Here is a 17,532-nt window from a genome sequence, read left to right on the forward strand (position 1 = left end):
ATGAATGAATGAATGAATGAATGAATGAATGAATGATTTGTACAAGGCGTTGAGATTAGTATAGTCTCTCAAATAGTAAGTTTATATATTGCGACTGTCAGGAGGCCTAATTACATTTAATGGAATCGCAGAGCTCTAGAGAAATCATATACTAATATGCTTTTCCCTTTCCTCCTAGGAATTTATACCATTAATAAATAAATGCTAACTTTTTCTGGCAACTCAAATAACGTTTTAAATTTCATTCTAAACACATTTGACTAAAAATAAAAAATAAAAACTTTACAAAAGTAGCTAATGCACTTTAAAGTCCAGTATAAAAAATCGATCCAACTGTGGAATAAATTAATGGTACGCGGTAAAAGGGCGTAAGTTATAAATTATTAGTTCTGAGTTAGGTCCTCCATGTGATCACAAAAATTTACTGCTTTCTTTCAGTTTGCATAAAGGGCACATGTAAAACCTCTCTCATAATGATATAAAGCATCAGAGTTCCAGCTCATCATAATGATATTGGTCCTCATTTCTAACTTTGCGTTTCCTCTACTGGAAACTTGTTATTTATGACATATCCTTTATACAGCGCACCATAGAAATATTCACATTATATAAAAGGATATGACTTCAAAATACATGTATTTGTAATACTTTACCTATTTATTGTTTTTTCTCTTGAATATAGCGTTCGGCTATCCTGACTACCATAAAATGTTCAGGAAACTCAGAACACAAGTTCTAATTGCATGATCATGTTGTAATATCTGAGTACTTTCTAAATGTTAGTTGAAATTATAGTGACTTCGACGGTATGACACCTAACACATCATCATATACAGCATAATAATAATAATAATAATAATAATAATAATAATAATAATAACAATAATAATAGTAATCGTCATCATCATTATCATCATCATCGTCAAGCTGGGAATCAAGTTTCAAGCCTTATCCCATCAAGGCTAAAAGTTTTGCTAGTTACTTCATTTTTACCTAGGTCGTTCATTTTCTCTTTGGTTTCTGGGTCTGTATTTTAATACAAATTGTAAAAATATATTATCGTGCAGTTCTTGTAAAATGTTAAATGTTATGATTTATTTAACGACGCTCGCAACTGCAGAGGTTATATCAGCGTCGCCGGTGTGCCGGAATTTTGTCCCATAGGAGTTCTTCTACATGCCTGTAAATCTACTGACATGAGCCTGTCGCATTAAGCACACTTAAATGCCATCGACCTGGCCCGGGATCGAATCCGCAACCTCGGGCATAGAAGGCCAGAACTATACCAACTGCGCCAACAAGGCCGAATTCTTTTAAATGTATCTATGTTACATTTCCTAATGTATTTTGCATTTTACTGTATTTCCATTTCTTTTATTTCTTACGGCACCTGTGGTCGAGTGCTCACTGTGATTACGAAGAGATCCTGATTTCGTGAGTTTAAATTGGGCTGAGGGTGATATTTGTAAATGTTTTGTTAGGAGAGTAACCATGATAGTCCTGTATCGTATATTTGTAGTAAATGAAAGTGAAAGAGATCCAGACAAAATTTGCCTTCAATTTCTCGCCATCTTCAAAACTCAGCTCTGCTAGTCACCATCTTCGCCTCTCACCCTACAGTGGGATGAAATGAACTGAATCTTAGAGGTGATCCCCCGACATAAAATTCTCAATAAGTACTACACCAGCAGTGTTCGAAAAGGTAAAATGTCTGAGGTGTTTTTCGGACGGAACATGGAACTTCCCTAAGCACTTCTACTCAAATAAGTTTCCAAAACACTCCTTGTAGAATGAGTTGCGTGACTATTGTGCTGCCCAGCTAAGTCGGTCCCACATTCCTCTCCAGCTATCGTAGGCCTATATCATAACTTACTTCTGGTAGTGGTTTGCCATACGTAATAGATATATTTTGAGTTATTCTCTTCTACAAATCTACGAGTCGTGTAGAACACACTGCTACCAAGTTATACCAATCTTTGTATGAACTGGCGTCGTACAAACATAAATAGTGTCCTATTTTTCGAAACTGAGATGATAACACTGGACAACAGTCAAAAAGTAAGAGAGGCACAATAAGCGATTTCTGACTAATTTTGTATACCGCTAATGACGAATATGACAGTAAAAGGGACACAGTGGTCTGGTTTTTAATGTATAGCATATGTCTGGAATTACTCATTTCAGAAAGAGCGCCAGCGGTTTCTCGGTCAAGGTTACAGCAAATCCCTTACACAGAGATGTGGAGAAGGTTGGTTTAGTTGGATCCAAGGCGTCGCTGAGTGGAGACCGATTTTTCGTCAAAATATTGCTGTTTCCTATGTGACAGCTGGGCTAAGACTTTGCACTACAAAAGGAAAGACTGACCTCTTAGACAAACTTAGGAATCAGGAACGAAAAACATAAAGCATCAGCCATTGATTGAATCTATAAAAATTTTACTCCCTTCGTTACACATCAAACTGGGACTGATTAAAAATTTCGTAAAAGCATTGTATCGTGATGGACCAGCGTTCAGATATTTACACTCAAAATTTCAAAGGATAAGTACAGCTAAAATTAAAGAAGGAATTTTCATAGGACTCCAAGTCAGAGAACTCTTTTCGGATCAACATTTCGATGGAATACTTAAAAGAGAAGAACAAGCTGCTTGGGAATCTTCCAGAACGGTCGCCTCAAATTTCCTAGGGAACCGTCGTGAAATTATAGTTCATTTAACGACGCTCGCAACTGTCGAGGCTATATCAGCGTCGCCGGTGTCCCGAAAATTTGTCTCGCAGGAGTTCTTTTTTTCTTCAGTAAATCTACTGACATGAGCCTTTCGCATTTAAGCACACTTAAATGCCATCGACCTGAGCCGGGATCGAACCAGTAATCTCGAGCACAAAAGGCCAGCGCTATACCAACTACGCTATCTAGGCCGACACTCGACAGAGAAATGCAGACTGCTGTCACACACTGGTCCCGATCCCAGGCGGCAGACTTCTATAATCTAAGCTCTGAAACCGCGACGTATGAGGAAGTGGGGAGCGGGGGAACGTAACTCAGCAAGTAGAATACATATGTATTGTATTATTTTAATGTACCGAAGTACATTCACTCTTTCATCGTAAGTAGAATACAGTTTACTGGGTTCCATGCCGCATTCCTGCCACGGTTTCAGAGCTGGCGCTCAGACACAGGGATACAAAAGTTTATCCCACGGTATTACAAGTGTCTCAATTCCGGTGGGGAATATGTTGAAAAATAGTTCAACAATTGCTGTATATGTTCCAATAAATCTTTGAATAATTTTTTTTCTGTAAACGGCCCCAGGAAAACTTATTTTTACGGCCCTCGTAATTACGCTCGAGTGGCCAAAATTTGTATAAGCACTTTTCTTGACATTAACATGGTGGAAGAAAAAAATAACTTTTTTATCTGCCCCCATGAGAATGTTTGCTTGTTAGATCTTCTGTCCCTGCTACATTGAAAGGGAGTCCAAGAGTTGATGTAAGGGAACACAATGAGCGCACCTGAGCGGATCCTGGATTCATCCATATGAATGAAGGAATTTAAGAATCAATAGGAATACATTATATTTCCAATGTATGCGGTGCGTGTACGGGGCTGCACGCGAAGAGTCACTATGCAAAATAACACCTATTCCCCGGGGAGGGAAAGTCATTGTTTCAAACTGCTGGGAGCGAATCGATTCCAGATCAAGACATGGGTTTGTGGGCTAAGAGGATCTTGACACGACGGACGAAAGGAAACATCTGTGCATAGTAACGGTATAAATCATTTGGTGATTTCAGTTTACAACTTACAATGCTTGTCTTAGTTTTCCTTCGTGACGAATGGAGGTGATGGTGATTGTAGAAAATTTATAGACTTCTGACACAGGAAGCGAAAGTACCATATGAAACGACTAAAGCTAAAGGCTACTACGTGAAAATTACAATCGTGGGTTCAAATCTTGACTACGACATCGATTCTCTATGTTATGAACGAGATACCTTTTTGACGTAAAATTACATTTGTTCATTCCTCAGAAGTGACATTTCGGAGTTAGATGTAAAGAAAATATTTAACCTAAAAACATCGTTGTCACCGAGCCGGACGAAGTGGAAACTGCGAACGATGTATATAGATAGATAGATTTATTGATATTAGTTCACAAAAGTACGAACTTAATTATTTAAAAAAATGATCTATATACAAAAGTACTTATACATAATAAATATACAATTTCCTAGCCTAATTAATTTATCGCAAATCTCAATAATTTATTGGTTCAAACTTGTACTTACGTCTTGTTTTAGTGCATGTTTAAACCAATCGTGGTAACCATTAAAACTTTAAAACTTATTTATCTGCTCCTTTTCACAATTTACTACCATAAACATTTTAAAATCAATGTTTTTTTTCTACATCTAAATTTATTCTATAACTTTCGTATTTATGTTTAGTGATAGGTTCACTTATGCATGTTAACTAATTATTCCGAGTCATCATACTGCATCCAGGTTAGCAGTTGTTGAAATCAGCCAGCACACTGCAATAGCTGAATCGCTATTTTTCAGTGAGTACAGTAGGTCAGTCTAAATTCCTGCTACATGCTTGTCAGCAAGTTATTTGCTTATTTATACATCTTGCAGCATACATGTAAACACACTTGACATATTAATTACGTAAATCAATATCAATTACATACAAATTCTTTTCTATGCTCACATTTTCGTTTAATTCTATTCTACTTTTTATTACATTTATTTTATGTATAACTGCGAACGACGTATATAGTTCAAGGACGTGGGTACACGACTGTGAAAGTTTCCATCGCGCCCTGCGTTCCTTGGGGAAGTGGTGGGGTCGCACGTTGGAGTACCAAAACCGTGGTCGCACGCATAGCGAACAATTGCCTTCCATGTCTTCCCGGGCGATCGAATTCGAGCTTAAATAACACACGATATCTCTTTCAATTCTTGTATACTATGTATGAACTCTGTAAAATTTAAACAAGTAATTAATAAACTCGTAGGAAATCTTTATTTTTTGTAACTTTCTTCAGCCGAAACCACTCCGTCCTCACTGAAAGAGCTCTGTTAACATAATTCTATGTCTGAAACCTCATATACCTCTCCGTAGAACGCCCATTAATTTTTTAGATGAAGGTCTCACGTTTTTCTGACAACATTTCACGGAAGTTCAGATATGTCTTCGTTTAATATGAGATAAAAAAATACAATATATTACTTTAGGGTAGAAAATCGATAAAGTATGGAAATAAACTTACGGCAAAATGTATTTAAAAGTGAAATGAATATTTATGTAAATTAAAATTCTCCTCCGCTACATCCATCTAGTAATTTCAAGGAGCCAACTTTAGAACAAAAAGTTTCTAGATTTGTAATCAGAAATTTGTATAAAAATGTCTTTGATGAAAAAATAATTTTGAAAGTTCTTTAAATGCCTCGTCTCCTTACAGCCTTAATTTTAAAAAAAGTTTAAACATATTTTTCTTTTTTTTAACTAATGACTGGTACTTGACTTACGTCATTCACCCATATGATGCCAGTTACGTATACAAATTTACGCCGCATGAGCCTGGTCTTCGATACACCCGCGATAAGGTGAGATGATTATGGAGATTTGTTGGAATGTCACAGAGGAACCGGAGTTCCCGGAGAAATCCCCTGTTTTACCTGGACCACGGACTTGCTCAACACAAGTTATAAATCGGGGGTATACCGGTGGTCGAACCCGGGTACACAGGATTATAAGTTCAGCGCTCTAGCCACTAGATGACAGCAGCGGCACACACTTAAACATATTTGTAATCAGAATTGAACTAAATCCATTGTGGGTATGAAAATATACATTCTAAATAAGTGAAATAGTCAATAAAATTGTTTTGGAAAATTGTCATGGTTTTCAGTAGTCTCTCCCTTTAATACCCTAAGGGTGGAATCTAACCGTTTTCTCCCTATTACTATTTCTATTAAAGTTGTCAGGTTGAATTCTCTCTTGTCAACTTTGTTTCGTATTTCAGTTACTGACAAATACCACAACTGGCAGTTATTTTCTGACTGTTATATCGGCAGCAATAATTTTCGTTTGCAGTAGAAGGACACTGATAAAATAAAAGTAACTAGGCTTGTGATATTTGAACATAATTAATAATTAATTAGTAATAATGGTAATTAATATTAAGTTCAATACATTATTCAGTTGTGTTGCGTTGTGATTTGAATTCAACACTATATTCAGGTAAATGTAATAAAATAAGATAAAATTTATGGACTTACTTTGTATGAAACATGCAAGTGGCTATTGGACAGAAGTATGTTTCACATTTTAGATAGATAGATAGATGGATTTATTGAGTAATATTATACGTACAGATTTTTACATTATCATAGTTTTTTCTAAAATCCAATGCAGGGGTCTTCTGACAGTACGTACTTTGTACCTAAAACAAGTCCTACTTTGTAGGTTTCACCCCTCCCCCCCCCCACCTATGATTATATCCAACATTTTAATTAATTTCTTTCGTGTTTAGATTTTTATACTCGACCATGCAGAAATGTAGTAATTATACACCTGGTAGCAGTCCTTTAATGCATGTCATTAAAGTACACCTACTCATTAAAGTACAGATGTTCAGCCAATGACAACTCAGCTTACAGGTGTTCAGCCAATGACAAGTCAGCTTTGTACCGTTATAAAACCGCAAGTATTGATTATTTTCGGATATGCAATCGAAAGAGAATTAGCGAAAAGTCACGGAGGCTGGAAATCCAATACTGTCGCAGAAGGTTATGTTCTGTTACTATAATAATTTGCGTTAATTGTAAATAATATTCAAATATATTCAATTTGTCATCTCGTTTTTCAATGTCGAAGTCAATAATCAAGGTTACCGGTATATCAAGTTTAACGGGATTACATCACGGTCAATGACATTATTGTTCCTCGGAAAAAATCAATACTTTCGCGTCTGCGCACATCTCACAATTCACGACCTAGAACAAGGTCACTTCCGATCTTGTCAGATACAAATAAAATGTATACATCTGAATAATTTCAAGTTAGAAATATGGTCGAGCATAAAAAATCTAATATATAACCATTATTAAATGTCAGAGAGGGGAAATAGCATGGTAGTGACTTCTTCAAGAAGGAAAGCACTTACCTTTGCAAGTATTTTCACTTCAGGAGAGTATAGTTAATATGTAGTGTAGGCCTATAATGTACTGAAGAAAGAAGATTCTGAAAAAAAATGAGCACAGAGACGGCAATTATAACAGGAATACCAACATTATTAGGAGTAAGTATTTTAACTAGGCTATACATTTCATAGTGGTATTCTGTTTTCGGAGTTCATACTAATCATTTCACGTGATGAAACAAAATATATATTTTAGGTTAGGTATCATGAATCTTCAACTATTTAGTCAGAGCAATAATTTAATGCTGCCACAGACAAAATACATTTTAACATTAGATCATACTATTCTACTAATGACCAACATAATGTGCAGAGGGCCAGGAGGAAAATATAGGCAACTATTTCACGAACTGTTGAACTTAGGAAATGTCTCCCAACATAAGGGTGAGATGTGATAAATAAGTAAATGAGCAAAAAATTATTATTGTTAATATATTATTATTATTATTATTATTATTATTATTATTATTATTATTATTATTATTATTATTATTATTATTATTATATTATGTATGGGATGAAGATACATGCAAATAAGACGAAGACCATGGTCATAGGAAGAAAAATAAAGAAGGTAAACTTTTGAATTCTAAAGGAGGCAGTAGAGCAAGTGGACAGCTTCTATTAGTGTAGTACTATAAGCAGTAATATGAGCTGCTGCCAGAAAACCAAAAGAAGGATAGCAATGGCCAAGAAAGCTTTTAATAGACAAAGGAGCATCTTCTGCGGACCTCTGAAAAAAGAACTAAGAAAGAGACTAGTGAAGTGCTTTGTATGGAGTGTGGCATTGTATGAGGCAGATATATTGACATTACGACGAAGAGAAGAGAAGCGAATAGAAGCATTTATTTTGAAATGTGAATATGGAGAAGAACGGAACGTTTGAAGTGGACAGACAGAATAAGATATGAAGCTGTATTGGAAAGAGTAGGTGAAGAATGATGCTGAAACTGATCAGGAAGAGGAAAGGGAATTTGTTGGATCACTGGCTGAGAAGAAACTGCCTACACTGGAAGAAATGGTGAACGGGAGAATAGTTCGGTGCACAAGAAGATAGGCCTACATGATGATAGACAACATTAATGGATCATATGCGGAGACAAGGGGAGAGGCAGAAAATAGGAAAGACTGGAGATTGCTAGATTTGTAGTGAAAGACATGCCCTTGAACAGAACACTATGAGTTATTATTATTATTATTATTATTATTATTACTATTATTATTATTATTATTATTATTATTATTATTATTATTATTATTATTATTATTATTATTCACTGCAGGCTAAAGCAAGGAGATGCATTATCACCTTTACTTTTTAACTTCGCTTTAGAATATGCCATTAGGAAATTTCAGGATAACAGAGAAGGTTTAGAATTGAACGGGTTACATCTGCTTCTTGTCTATGCGGGTGATGTGAATATGTTAGGAGAAAATCCACAAACGATTAGGGAAAACACGGAAATTTTACTTAAAGCAAGTAAAGCGATTGGTTTGGAAGTAAGTCCCGAAAAGACAAAGTATATGATTATGTCTCGTGACCAGAATATTGTACGAAATGGAAACATAAAAATTGGAGATTTATCCTTCGAAGAGATGGAAAAATTCAAATATCTTGGAGCAACAGTAACAAATATAAATGACACTCGGGAGAAAATTAAACGCAGAATAAATATGGGAAGTGCCTGTTATTATTCGGTTGAGACGCTTTTGTCATCTAGTTTGCTGTCAAAAAATCTGAAAGTTAGAATTTATAAAACAGTTATATTACCGGTTGCTCTGTATGGTTATGAAACTTGGACTCTCACTTTGAGAGAGGAACAGAGATTAAGGATGTTTGAGAATAAGGTTCTTAGGAAAATATTTAGGGCTAAGAGGGATGAAGTTACAGGAGAATGGAGAAAGTTACACAACGCAAAACGGCACGCATTGTATTCTTCACCTGACATAATTAGGAACATTAAATCCAGACATTTGAGATGGGCAGGATATGTAGCAAGTATGGGCGAATCCATAAATGTATATAGAATGTTAGTTGGGAGGCCGGAGGGAAAAAGACCTTTCGGGAAGTCGAGACGTAGGTGGGAGGATAGTATTAAAATGGATTTGAGGGGAAGTGGGATATGACTGTAGAGAGTGGATTAATCTTGCACAGGATAGGGGCCGATGGCGGGCTTATGTGAGGGCGGCAATGAACCGGCGAGTTCCTTAAAAGCCATTTGTAAGTATTATTATTATTATTATTATTATTATTATTATTATTATTATTACTTCAGTACAAAGCATTGTGATTTTACCTTCTTTGGTGATATCTGGTACATATTAGTTGACAGCACTAATGAGATGGTCAAATTAGCCTTTGAGGAACTACTCTTACGTGATCCTCTCTAAACCGCACCGTCGGGAAAATAACGACAATATACAAGAACAAAGAGATAGAAGAGAGCGTCGAACCAACTTCCAGCTGCGGAGGCTGCTAACATGACGTTGATCACGCTTTGAATAATGAAACACATTTAAAAGAATGATGTCGCGGTCTATTTCTAAGCATTACTTCCCGCACATTTGCTAAGATTGTGCTACCTCTGGGGTGTGGAGGGGGAGGGGGTTGAACGTACCGCTTAACTGCGGGGATAGTAACTGAATTAAATCGATATTTTGGCGGATATCACGTTTCATTTCCATCGGATTTTATTTAAATCTCGTGCACATAAATATTTATGCCGCTATGAATATGGATATCGCAGTTTTAAAAATGGAAGCGCTTTGCATACACCTTCTGCGGGAACTTGTGAACTACGTTACAATCAGATGAAACGAGTAAGTAGTCTACTAGGACTCTAAATGAGTCGCTTCCTTTGTATTGCCAATAGATAAATAACTACATACTATTCATGTTGTTTAAAGGGAAAAAAGGGAACAGCTACGATCTATTTCTTTTGTTTCAGGAAACAAATGAATCGCTATAAGTCGCTACTTTTGCTTCATCGAACAAAGGAACAGATGAATAGCCATGGCGTGTTTCTCTTTTTCCCAGAAACAAGAGAAAAGCTAAGACATTAATTTTCCCTCACAAAGCCAGTGGAAAACACGCGAATAGTGTATGCTATTCCTTTCTTTTGTTTCATGAAACAAATGAATGGCTTTGACTCGTTTCTTTTCTAATAAATTTAATTGTTCCAATGATTTTCTTTTCTTTTCATGAAACAAATGAATATCTTCAAGTCGTTCATTTTTTCTATGAAACAAATGAATATCTGTTATTCCTTTTTCGGCAAATAATAATAATAATAATAATAATAATAATAATAATAATAATAATAAATTATTGTTGGCTGTGGAAAACAATACAACAGTTATGTTATATTATTCGTGATTTCTCTTCTTCGTTATATCTGTGGACTCCTCACTTTATTTTTCATAACACATTCATAGTCACAGCTCAATCAGCATCCGTACTAAAACTTTGTTACTGAAAAGCTGATCTGCTACTGCAATTCAAAGCCAGAAAGTTTCTATCACGTACCATTTTTTGTTATTTTAATGTTTTTATAATATATTACGACAATTTACAGCGTAATTATTTAAACTGTAATACTTTAACATATATGTAGTTTTAGTATGTTACAATATGAAAACCAAATGTATTAAAAATATTTTCAAGGTGTTTACATTGAAAACCAAGGAAAGTGGAGTGAGTTTTCACGGTGTTTCACCTTCATTATGAGCTCCCGACCCCTGCTTAAAGCATGATTTGCCGGTTGACATCTTTTCCCGGATTATTATTATTATTATTATTATTATTATTATTATTATTATTATTATTATTACTATTATTATTATATTGCATCATTTTCTGTCAGGAATAATTTAATTAGTTTAATATTAGTTACTTAATTATAAATTATTATTATTATTATTACTATTATTATCATTATTATCATTATTATATATTTTATCATTTTCTATCAATAACAACTTAATTAATTTGAAGACAGAGTGAATTGTTACAACTCAGTCTTTTATTTAAAATCAAGTAAATAACCACATCTCCTTTGTTTTATTTGAAGGAAGGAAATACTGTACATTTATTTTAGGAAAAAAAATTGAATAATAAAATTATAACTAAAACTAATTCTTGTTCATATCTAAAAGATGGCTACGTTTTGTTCTTTTCGTGTGGAGAGATAAATGACTAGTTATGACTCGCTTCCTTTAATTCATAACCCATAGTACAACAGGAATACTTGCATTGAACGTAGTAGGGACTAGTTACAAGGCACGTGTATTTTTGTTTGTTTTGCGAAACAAATTGTGTTGTGTGTCGTTGCAGACCCGTGCGAGAGTGTACACTGTCCTCAGCCCGAAGTGTGCCAGCTGGACGACCAGAGGAACCCTGTGTGTCGATGTGGCGACATGTGCTCGCTGGAGTTCACCCCGGTGTGCGGATCCGACGGCAAGACCTACCAGAACGAGTGCACGCTGCGCCAGGAGGCCTGTCGCTCGCGGAAGAACCTGCGCATCATCTACAGGGGCAAGTGCAGCTCCGGTGAGTGACTGGGAAGAGACAGCGGATGTGATGCATGATCAGGACTTAATGCTTAGAACAATCACTTCCAACTGCTGACTCTGTGACGCCACATGTCTCTACTCTCGAACACCTTGAGAGGAGAAGCATAGGCAAAAGAGCAAAGTAGATTAGGGGGAGTGATAGTGGAAAGGATGCAGATGTTTAAATAGCGGAGACGCAACATTACTCTTCCTCACGTGCTCTACCAGCTCTGATCCGAGAGGGGAACGCGCTTCGACGTCACAGGTTGGCCAGTTGGAAATGATTGGCGTAGAAGAACAGTAAGAGCAGAGTTGGACATTTTGTAATCGATTACTGATTACTAGTGTTGTGGGATTTAATCGATCAATTTCTGTTGTAAGATTATCGATCAAAATATTTAATCGAATAATCGAGTCGATTAAAATTAATCGGTTGTAGTTGATATTAATTATTATTTTGTTAATACAAACTCATACTAAAAATTCCGACAATATTTCTCTCTCTGAAATTTCTTACTTAAAAGCATAAGAGTACTGTTATTTTCTAACTATAAACCAGTTACAATAGGGAAAATCTTTGCACAAACACTTCAGAAAGAGATGGAAATATGAGGACAGTGTAGGTCACAGTAGGTCACTGTAGGTCTACCTCTCTTGAAAGTTGAAACACAATGCGAAATCTTTATTAAGTTTTAAGTTTTCCAAGACAATTTCCACCTTGTTGTCACCTCATCTTCCTATCATATGAGATACATACTTTTCTGGGATTCGACCCTCTCATTCCTTTTAAAATAGCCATGTCTACACTGTATGCAAGTGAGAGCGTAAATACCTTTTTCTCTTTTTAAAATCTGGTAATTCGATTACAATAGGGGCCAGTCTTCTGTTTCGACCGCTGTAGTTTTGCAGTTGCAGTTTCTGTATTGAGTTTGTAAATGAAGGTTGTGTGTTTAGTTTGATAAAGAAAAATGAGTTTTCTGTGGTCTGTGAAAAGTGTAAACTCCGTTATGTCATATGAGAATTTGAGAGGTAAACTCGGTGAAACGTTTAGATTTAAATTGAATGATCGTGGAGAAGTGCTTGACATAAAAGAAAGTTTTTTCGTGTTTAGGGATGCAGGAAACATTGTTACTAAACGTATAGCAGCACTTAATTCGGAGCATGTGAATGCACTCACATGTTTAAAATCATGGATGAAGCAATATTAACTAGGTGAGTTTCAAATTTTTTGTTATTTATGTTTGTCTCAAAAATTCCCGGAGAAATTGACGCAATAAATCATAAGCCTCATAATAAATATGTTAGTAAGTAATTAAAATAGTTATTTTGTAATATAACGATACAATATATACAGAAATACAACATTAATTTAATACTTATGCTTATCACCGAACACAAGTTAAATTTAACAATAATTGTGTATTACAGCAGGATTAAAACATTTCTTCAACTCGATCAAAACTCTGTTAATCTATCGATAAATCGATTGAATTGAAATAGTTAATAGATTAAATATTTTGATCGATCAACAGCATTACTGATTACACGATTACAGGTATCCTTGCAGTTGACGATAGGCTCTCTTCGAATATTGTTGCAGTTAATAGGCCTAGTAGATTTACCCATTATCTCTTTATTCTTGCACTTGTCAATACTTTATCTGTATCTTGCAGTTGACGACAGATTCTCTTCGTAACCGGACCGTTGAAGTTAAAAGTATACCTCCCTATTTCCCTATTTCTGAATATTTGCAGTTCACGGTACATTTTATTCATTTTCTTGCAATTGACGAGAAGATTTACATCTATACTTCGAGTAATTGATGTATAGTGAAGTATTGACGTTGCAACTCTCGTCAAACTCTATTTGTATCCTCTCTCCATCCTTGCAGTTAATGAGAGATCTTTGAATCCTTGCAATTCATCAGTCGGTCGCATATATAACCGCGTCGCTGTTAGTATTTCCGGCGTGGGTCCTTCTCTTTTTTTACGTCTTGAGTCGACCACATTGTTGCACATTCTGTAACTGCTTGCCGCCGAGCAGGACAGTATATTAATTAACAGCTGCTTACGAAATGTGGCAGCAGTGAAATTGCGTAGCGTCATCAGCGCACGTTTGAATGTAGCCGACGAGCTGCATCGATTAGCTGCCGGAAATAACAGCGACGCGGCTTTAAATCCTAGCATTTGACGTTAGAATCTCCCACCATTCTTGCAATTAATAACAGATCTGTAGAGTTGATGATACATTCTGCCTCTATCCTCGCAGCTCACGCCAAACTTTGTATCCTTCCAGGTGTGAACCCGTGCGTGTCGGTGCGGTGTCAGGCTGGCGAGGAGTGCGAGATCAACAAGTTCGGCATCGCGCGCTGCGAGTGCCCCCCTCCCTGCGAGCCAGTGATGCGCCCCGTATGTGGACAGGACGGCCGTACCTACGAGTCGCTGTGCGAGTTGCGCCGAGCATCATGCGCGCAGAAGAAGCTAATCCAAGTCAAGTACACGGGCTCCTGCGGTGAGTTACAGTCGTGTGTTGTGTACTGTAGGTTCCGAATTCGGCGATGTAATTTTCTGTATGTCTCCTGTTACTATACATTTAAACGGGTGCACATGAAATATTTATGTACATGCAGCATTATTTATTTATTTATTTATTTATTTATTTATAATAAAGTATTAATTTACGTATTTATCCTACATATGAAGCAGTGAGATCAATAACCATTCAAGCCCACTTCTGGTCATTCATTTTTTGCAAATTTGAAATTAAATTTAGGATATTTCCACATGTGTTACGACTTTAAAAGTTGGTATACTATTTTGTCTTGACCTCTAAAACAACCAGAAATATTACGTGCAAAAAAATAATAATTAGGTAAGAAATAAAAAAAGTTGTTTGCATTTTTCTCGAAACTTTTGTAAATGGACTTGAATGGTTATTGATCTCACCGCTTCATATGCATATCAAGATCAGGCACTTACTTGTGTGATTATGATACAAATATAATAACACAAATAAAGGTCTAAGCGTCATTGTCATAAATATTGTGTTTTTACTGGAATAACAATTCACATAACTAATATTACAACATAAATATGAATCGAAGTCCAGACTCGTTCCTTCATCGTTTTAATAGGTGTTCATAGATGATAGGACGTTTATGTGCCAGTAGCTTCAATGCATATAATGATTGTCTCGAATGTTTGGAAAAGATAGTTAGATCCTTATTTACATAAAGTTTTCATTATTAGTATGATGGTATAGGAAACAAAAACAAGAGTGTACCAACAATGCCTACGTCACGATTGTCTTCTTTAACACAAAATTCTGCATACCTACTGATAATTATTATGAGTTTTAATCCTGCCTTAAATTTAGAGTACACTTCCTTGTTAGGTTGTATGATAGCTCAGGGGATGAGGAGGCATCGTGCACCCCGTGCATTGGCTTTTTACTGACCCATGATATATACATGAACCTAGATACCTCAGGAATGCCTATGTCGCTATTGTCTTTTTAACACAAAATTTTGAACACCTAATCTACTGATATTGAGAGTTTGAAACCTGCCTTAAATGTATTATTATTGTTATTGTGCATTTTAATATTTCATCTTGATTCAACGTACAAGGTGATAAATATTTCCGCTAGAGTGATGACATGCTTGTAAGGAATTAGTCTTTGGTTCACTAAATATGGATAACTATTATGCAAAATTTTATATAGATGGTCTGGCTGTTGAGAATAGAGTTACACATCAACGGTGCGAATATCAGGAATAAATTCGTAGTGAAGTATGCATTAAAAGTTCCATCAAACGTACTGCATAGTTTTGTGTCAACTGAGAGTTTCATTTGTTGGCTGCGGAATTCCCACTGCTTTATTTTGTATAATTACATACACTTCCCATCACATACGACCACTCTCTTTCAAAACAAACTATTTTAACAGTTTTGGAATAGAGATGGAAGACATCAATCCATCCTTCAGCTTAAGAATTCATAAATTCCTGTGAATCTTTTGGAGTTCGTTTAATAAAATTATAGATAGATATTTTCGCAAGTGACTAAAAACACTTGACTACGAAAAGCCAAGCGTTGCTGTCAATGCTTTGATTCTTAATAGTGGTTCTTCTTTCAGAGCAATAAACAGAGACCTATTCTCAGCATCGAACTAACCAAACAATCGAATTTTTTTGCGAGACTAGTTTCTTCTTCATTGGAAGGTTTGAATCAGTTCGATCTAGTACAGCCACGTGTCACTTTCTCGCAATTAAATTTAAAAAAAATGACTCAGAATTAAAACTATGATGTTACTTGGAAGATATCACCGTGTGTTAGAATCTCGTGTGTGATGACGCTATTGGTTTGTTTTCAATGTAGTGACTTGTGGTATTAAGTTCTGTATTATTCTTACCTCCAAGTCACGGAAGTCAATTACTTTAATGGTCCCCAAAGTAAAATTAAATAAGGTATATATTTGCACAGCAAATACTAAATGGACTATGATGAATGTTGATATTAGGTTAAATGTAGCTAGCTAAGAGTTACAGTTTTTCTTTCCTTATTGCAAATTACAAGTTAACATTGCTTTTTAAATTACTATCATTGGTGCCGTTACCCTAGCAGCTGAATTTAATGTCTGCAGGCGGTATGGGGCCATGCAGCTCGCACGTGTGTGACTACGGTGCGCAGTGCATGGAGCGTGGTGGGCGGGCGGAGTGTGAGTGCCCAGTGTGCCCGGCAGAGTTCGACCCTGTGTGTGGGTCCGATGGCATTTCGTATGGCAACGAGTGCAAGCTGCGACTGGAGGCCTGTCAGCACCGGCGCGACATCGCCATCTTGTACAAGGGCCTCTGCAGTAAGTGCTCCACATTTCCACTTTCAACTTTATGTAATACAGTAAAACCTGCCTAAGCCGGAAGTATTTGGGTTCAGAAATAATTTCCGTTTTAGAGAGGTTTCCGTTTTATGCAAGGTTCACTGATTTCTATACCTCTGTGCTGCAATTTCAGTACACGCATTCAACATTTAAATTTCAAGAACATTTATTGAAAAATAAACATGTTATTGCAGTACACAATTATATAGTACTGTTTATTTATTTATCTATTTATGTCCATAACAGGGCAAAGCCCCAATTACAATAGACGGTACAGATAAAAAAACATAGTTTTACATATAACACGAAAAAAGAGGTAAAACAGATACAAGTGTAATTACAAATTAAAAATGGAAAAGAGAAGAAAAAAAAATAGATACCACCTAAATAAAAGACACAGACACAGATATAAATGAAAAACACCAAATAAAAACACATCAAAAAGAGCCAAGTACAGACATCACAGCCAAAAATGCAAAATATAGGCTTAGCTATAATTGGCAAATTGCAGAGCAAATACAGCACCATGTTAATAAATTCAATATACAGCACTACACAGCAGGCCCAATAGGCTCAATTCATTTCTTCAAAAAACTCACCAACACAGAACATGTGTTTCAAGTAATGATTTACATAACTTTTTCTTATACATATTGTACATATTGTTTATTTGATAGATGATTGCAAGTTCGAAGCATTAATAAAAGTGGAGACATTTTATGAGATAGTGTTTTTGTTGTCTGTAAATAAAAGAGGGATCGCTTTCTCAAATTTGATTTACCAATATTGAAACTAATTAGCTGTAGAAGATCAGGGTTGTCTATTAAACCATTTATGGTTTTGAACAAATACATTTGTTGTGCTCTTATCCTGCGACTACTGAGAGATGATAC

General features: G+C 35.8%; 1 protein-coding gene across 1 annotated transcript in view; it reads left to right on the forward strand.

Annotated features, from left to right (window-relative positions):
- Positions 1–17,532, forward strand: part of LOC138706317 (agrin-like) — a 239,609-nt gene that overhangs the window by 68,838 nt on the left and 153,239 nt on the right. Inside the window, exons 2-4 of the mRNA XM_069835451.1 lie at positions 11,544–11,759; positions 14,057–14,272; positions 16,406–16,618. Coding sequence (XP_069691552.1) covers positions 11,544–11,759; positions 14,057–14,272; positions 16,406–16,618 — 645 coding nt within the window. The remainder of the gene's footprint in view (positions 1–11,543; positions 11,760–14,056; positions 14,273–16,405; positions 16,619–17,532) is intronic.

The sequence above is a fragment of the Periplaneta americana genome, chromosome 9 (assembly GCF_040183065.1).
Source record: "Periplaneta americana isolate PAMFEO1 chromosome 9, P.americana_PAMFEO1_priV1, whole genome shotgun sequence".
Classification (NCBI taxonomy): Eukaryota; Metazoa; Arthropoda; class Insecta; order Blattodea; family Blattidae; genus Periplaneta; species Periplaneta americana.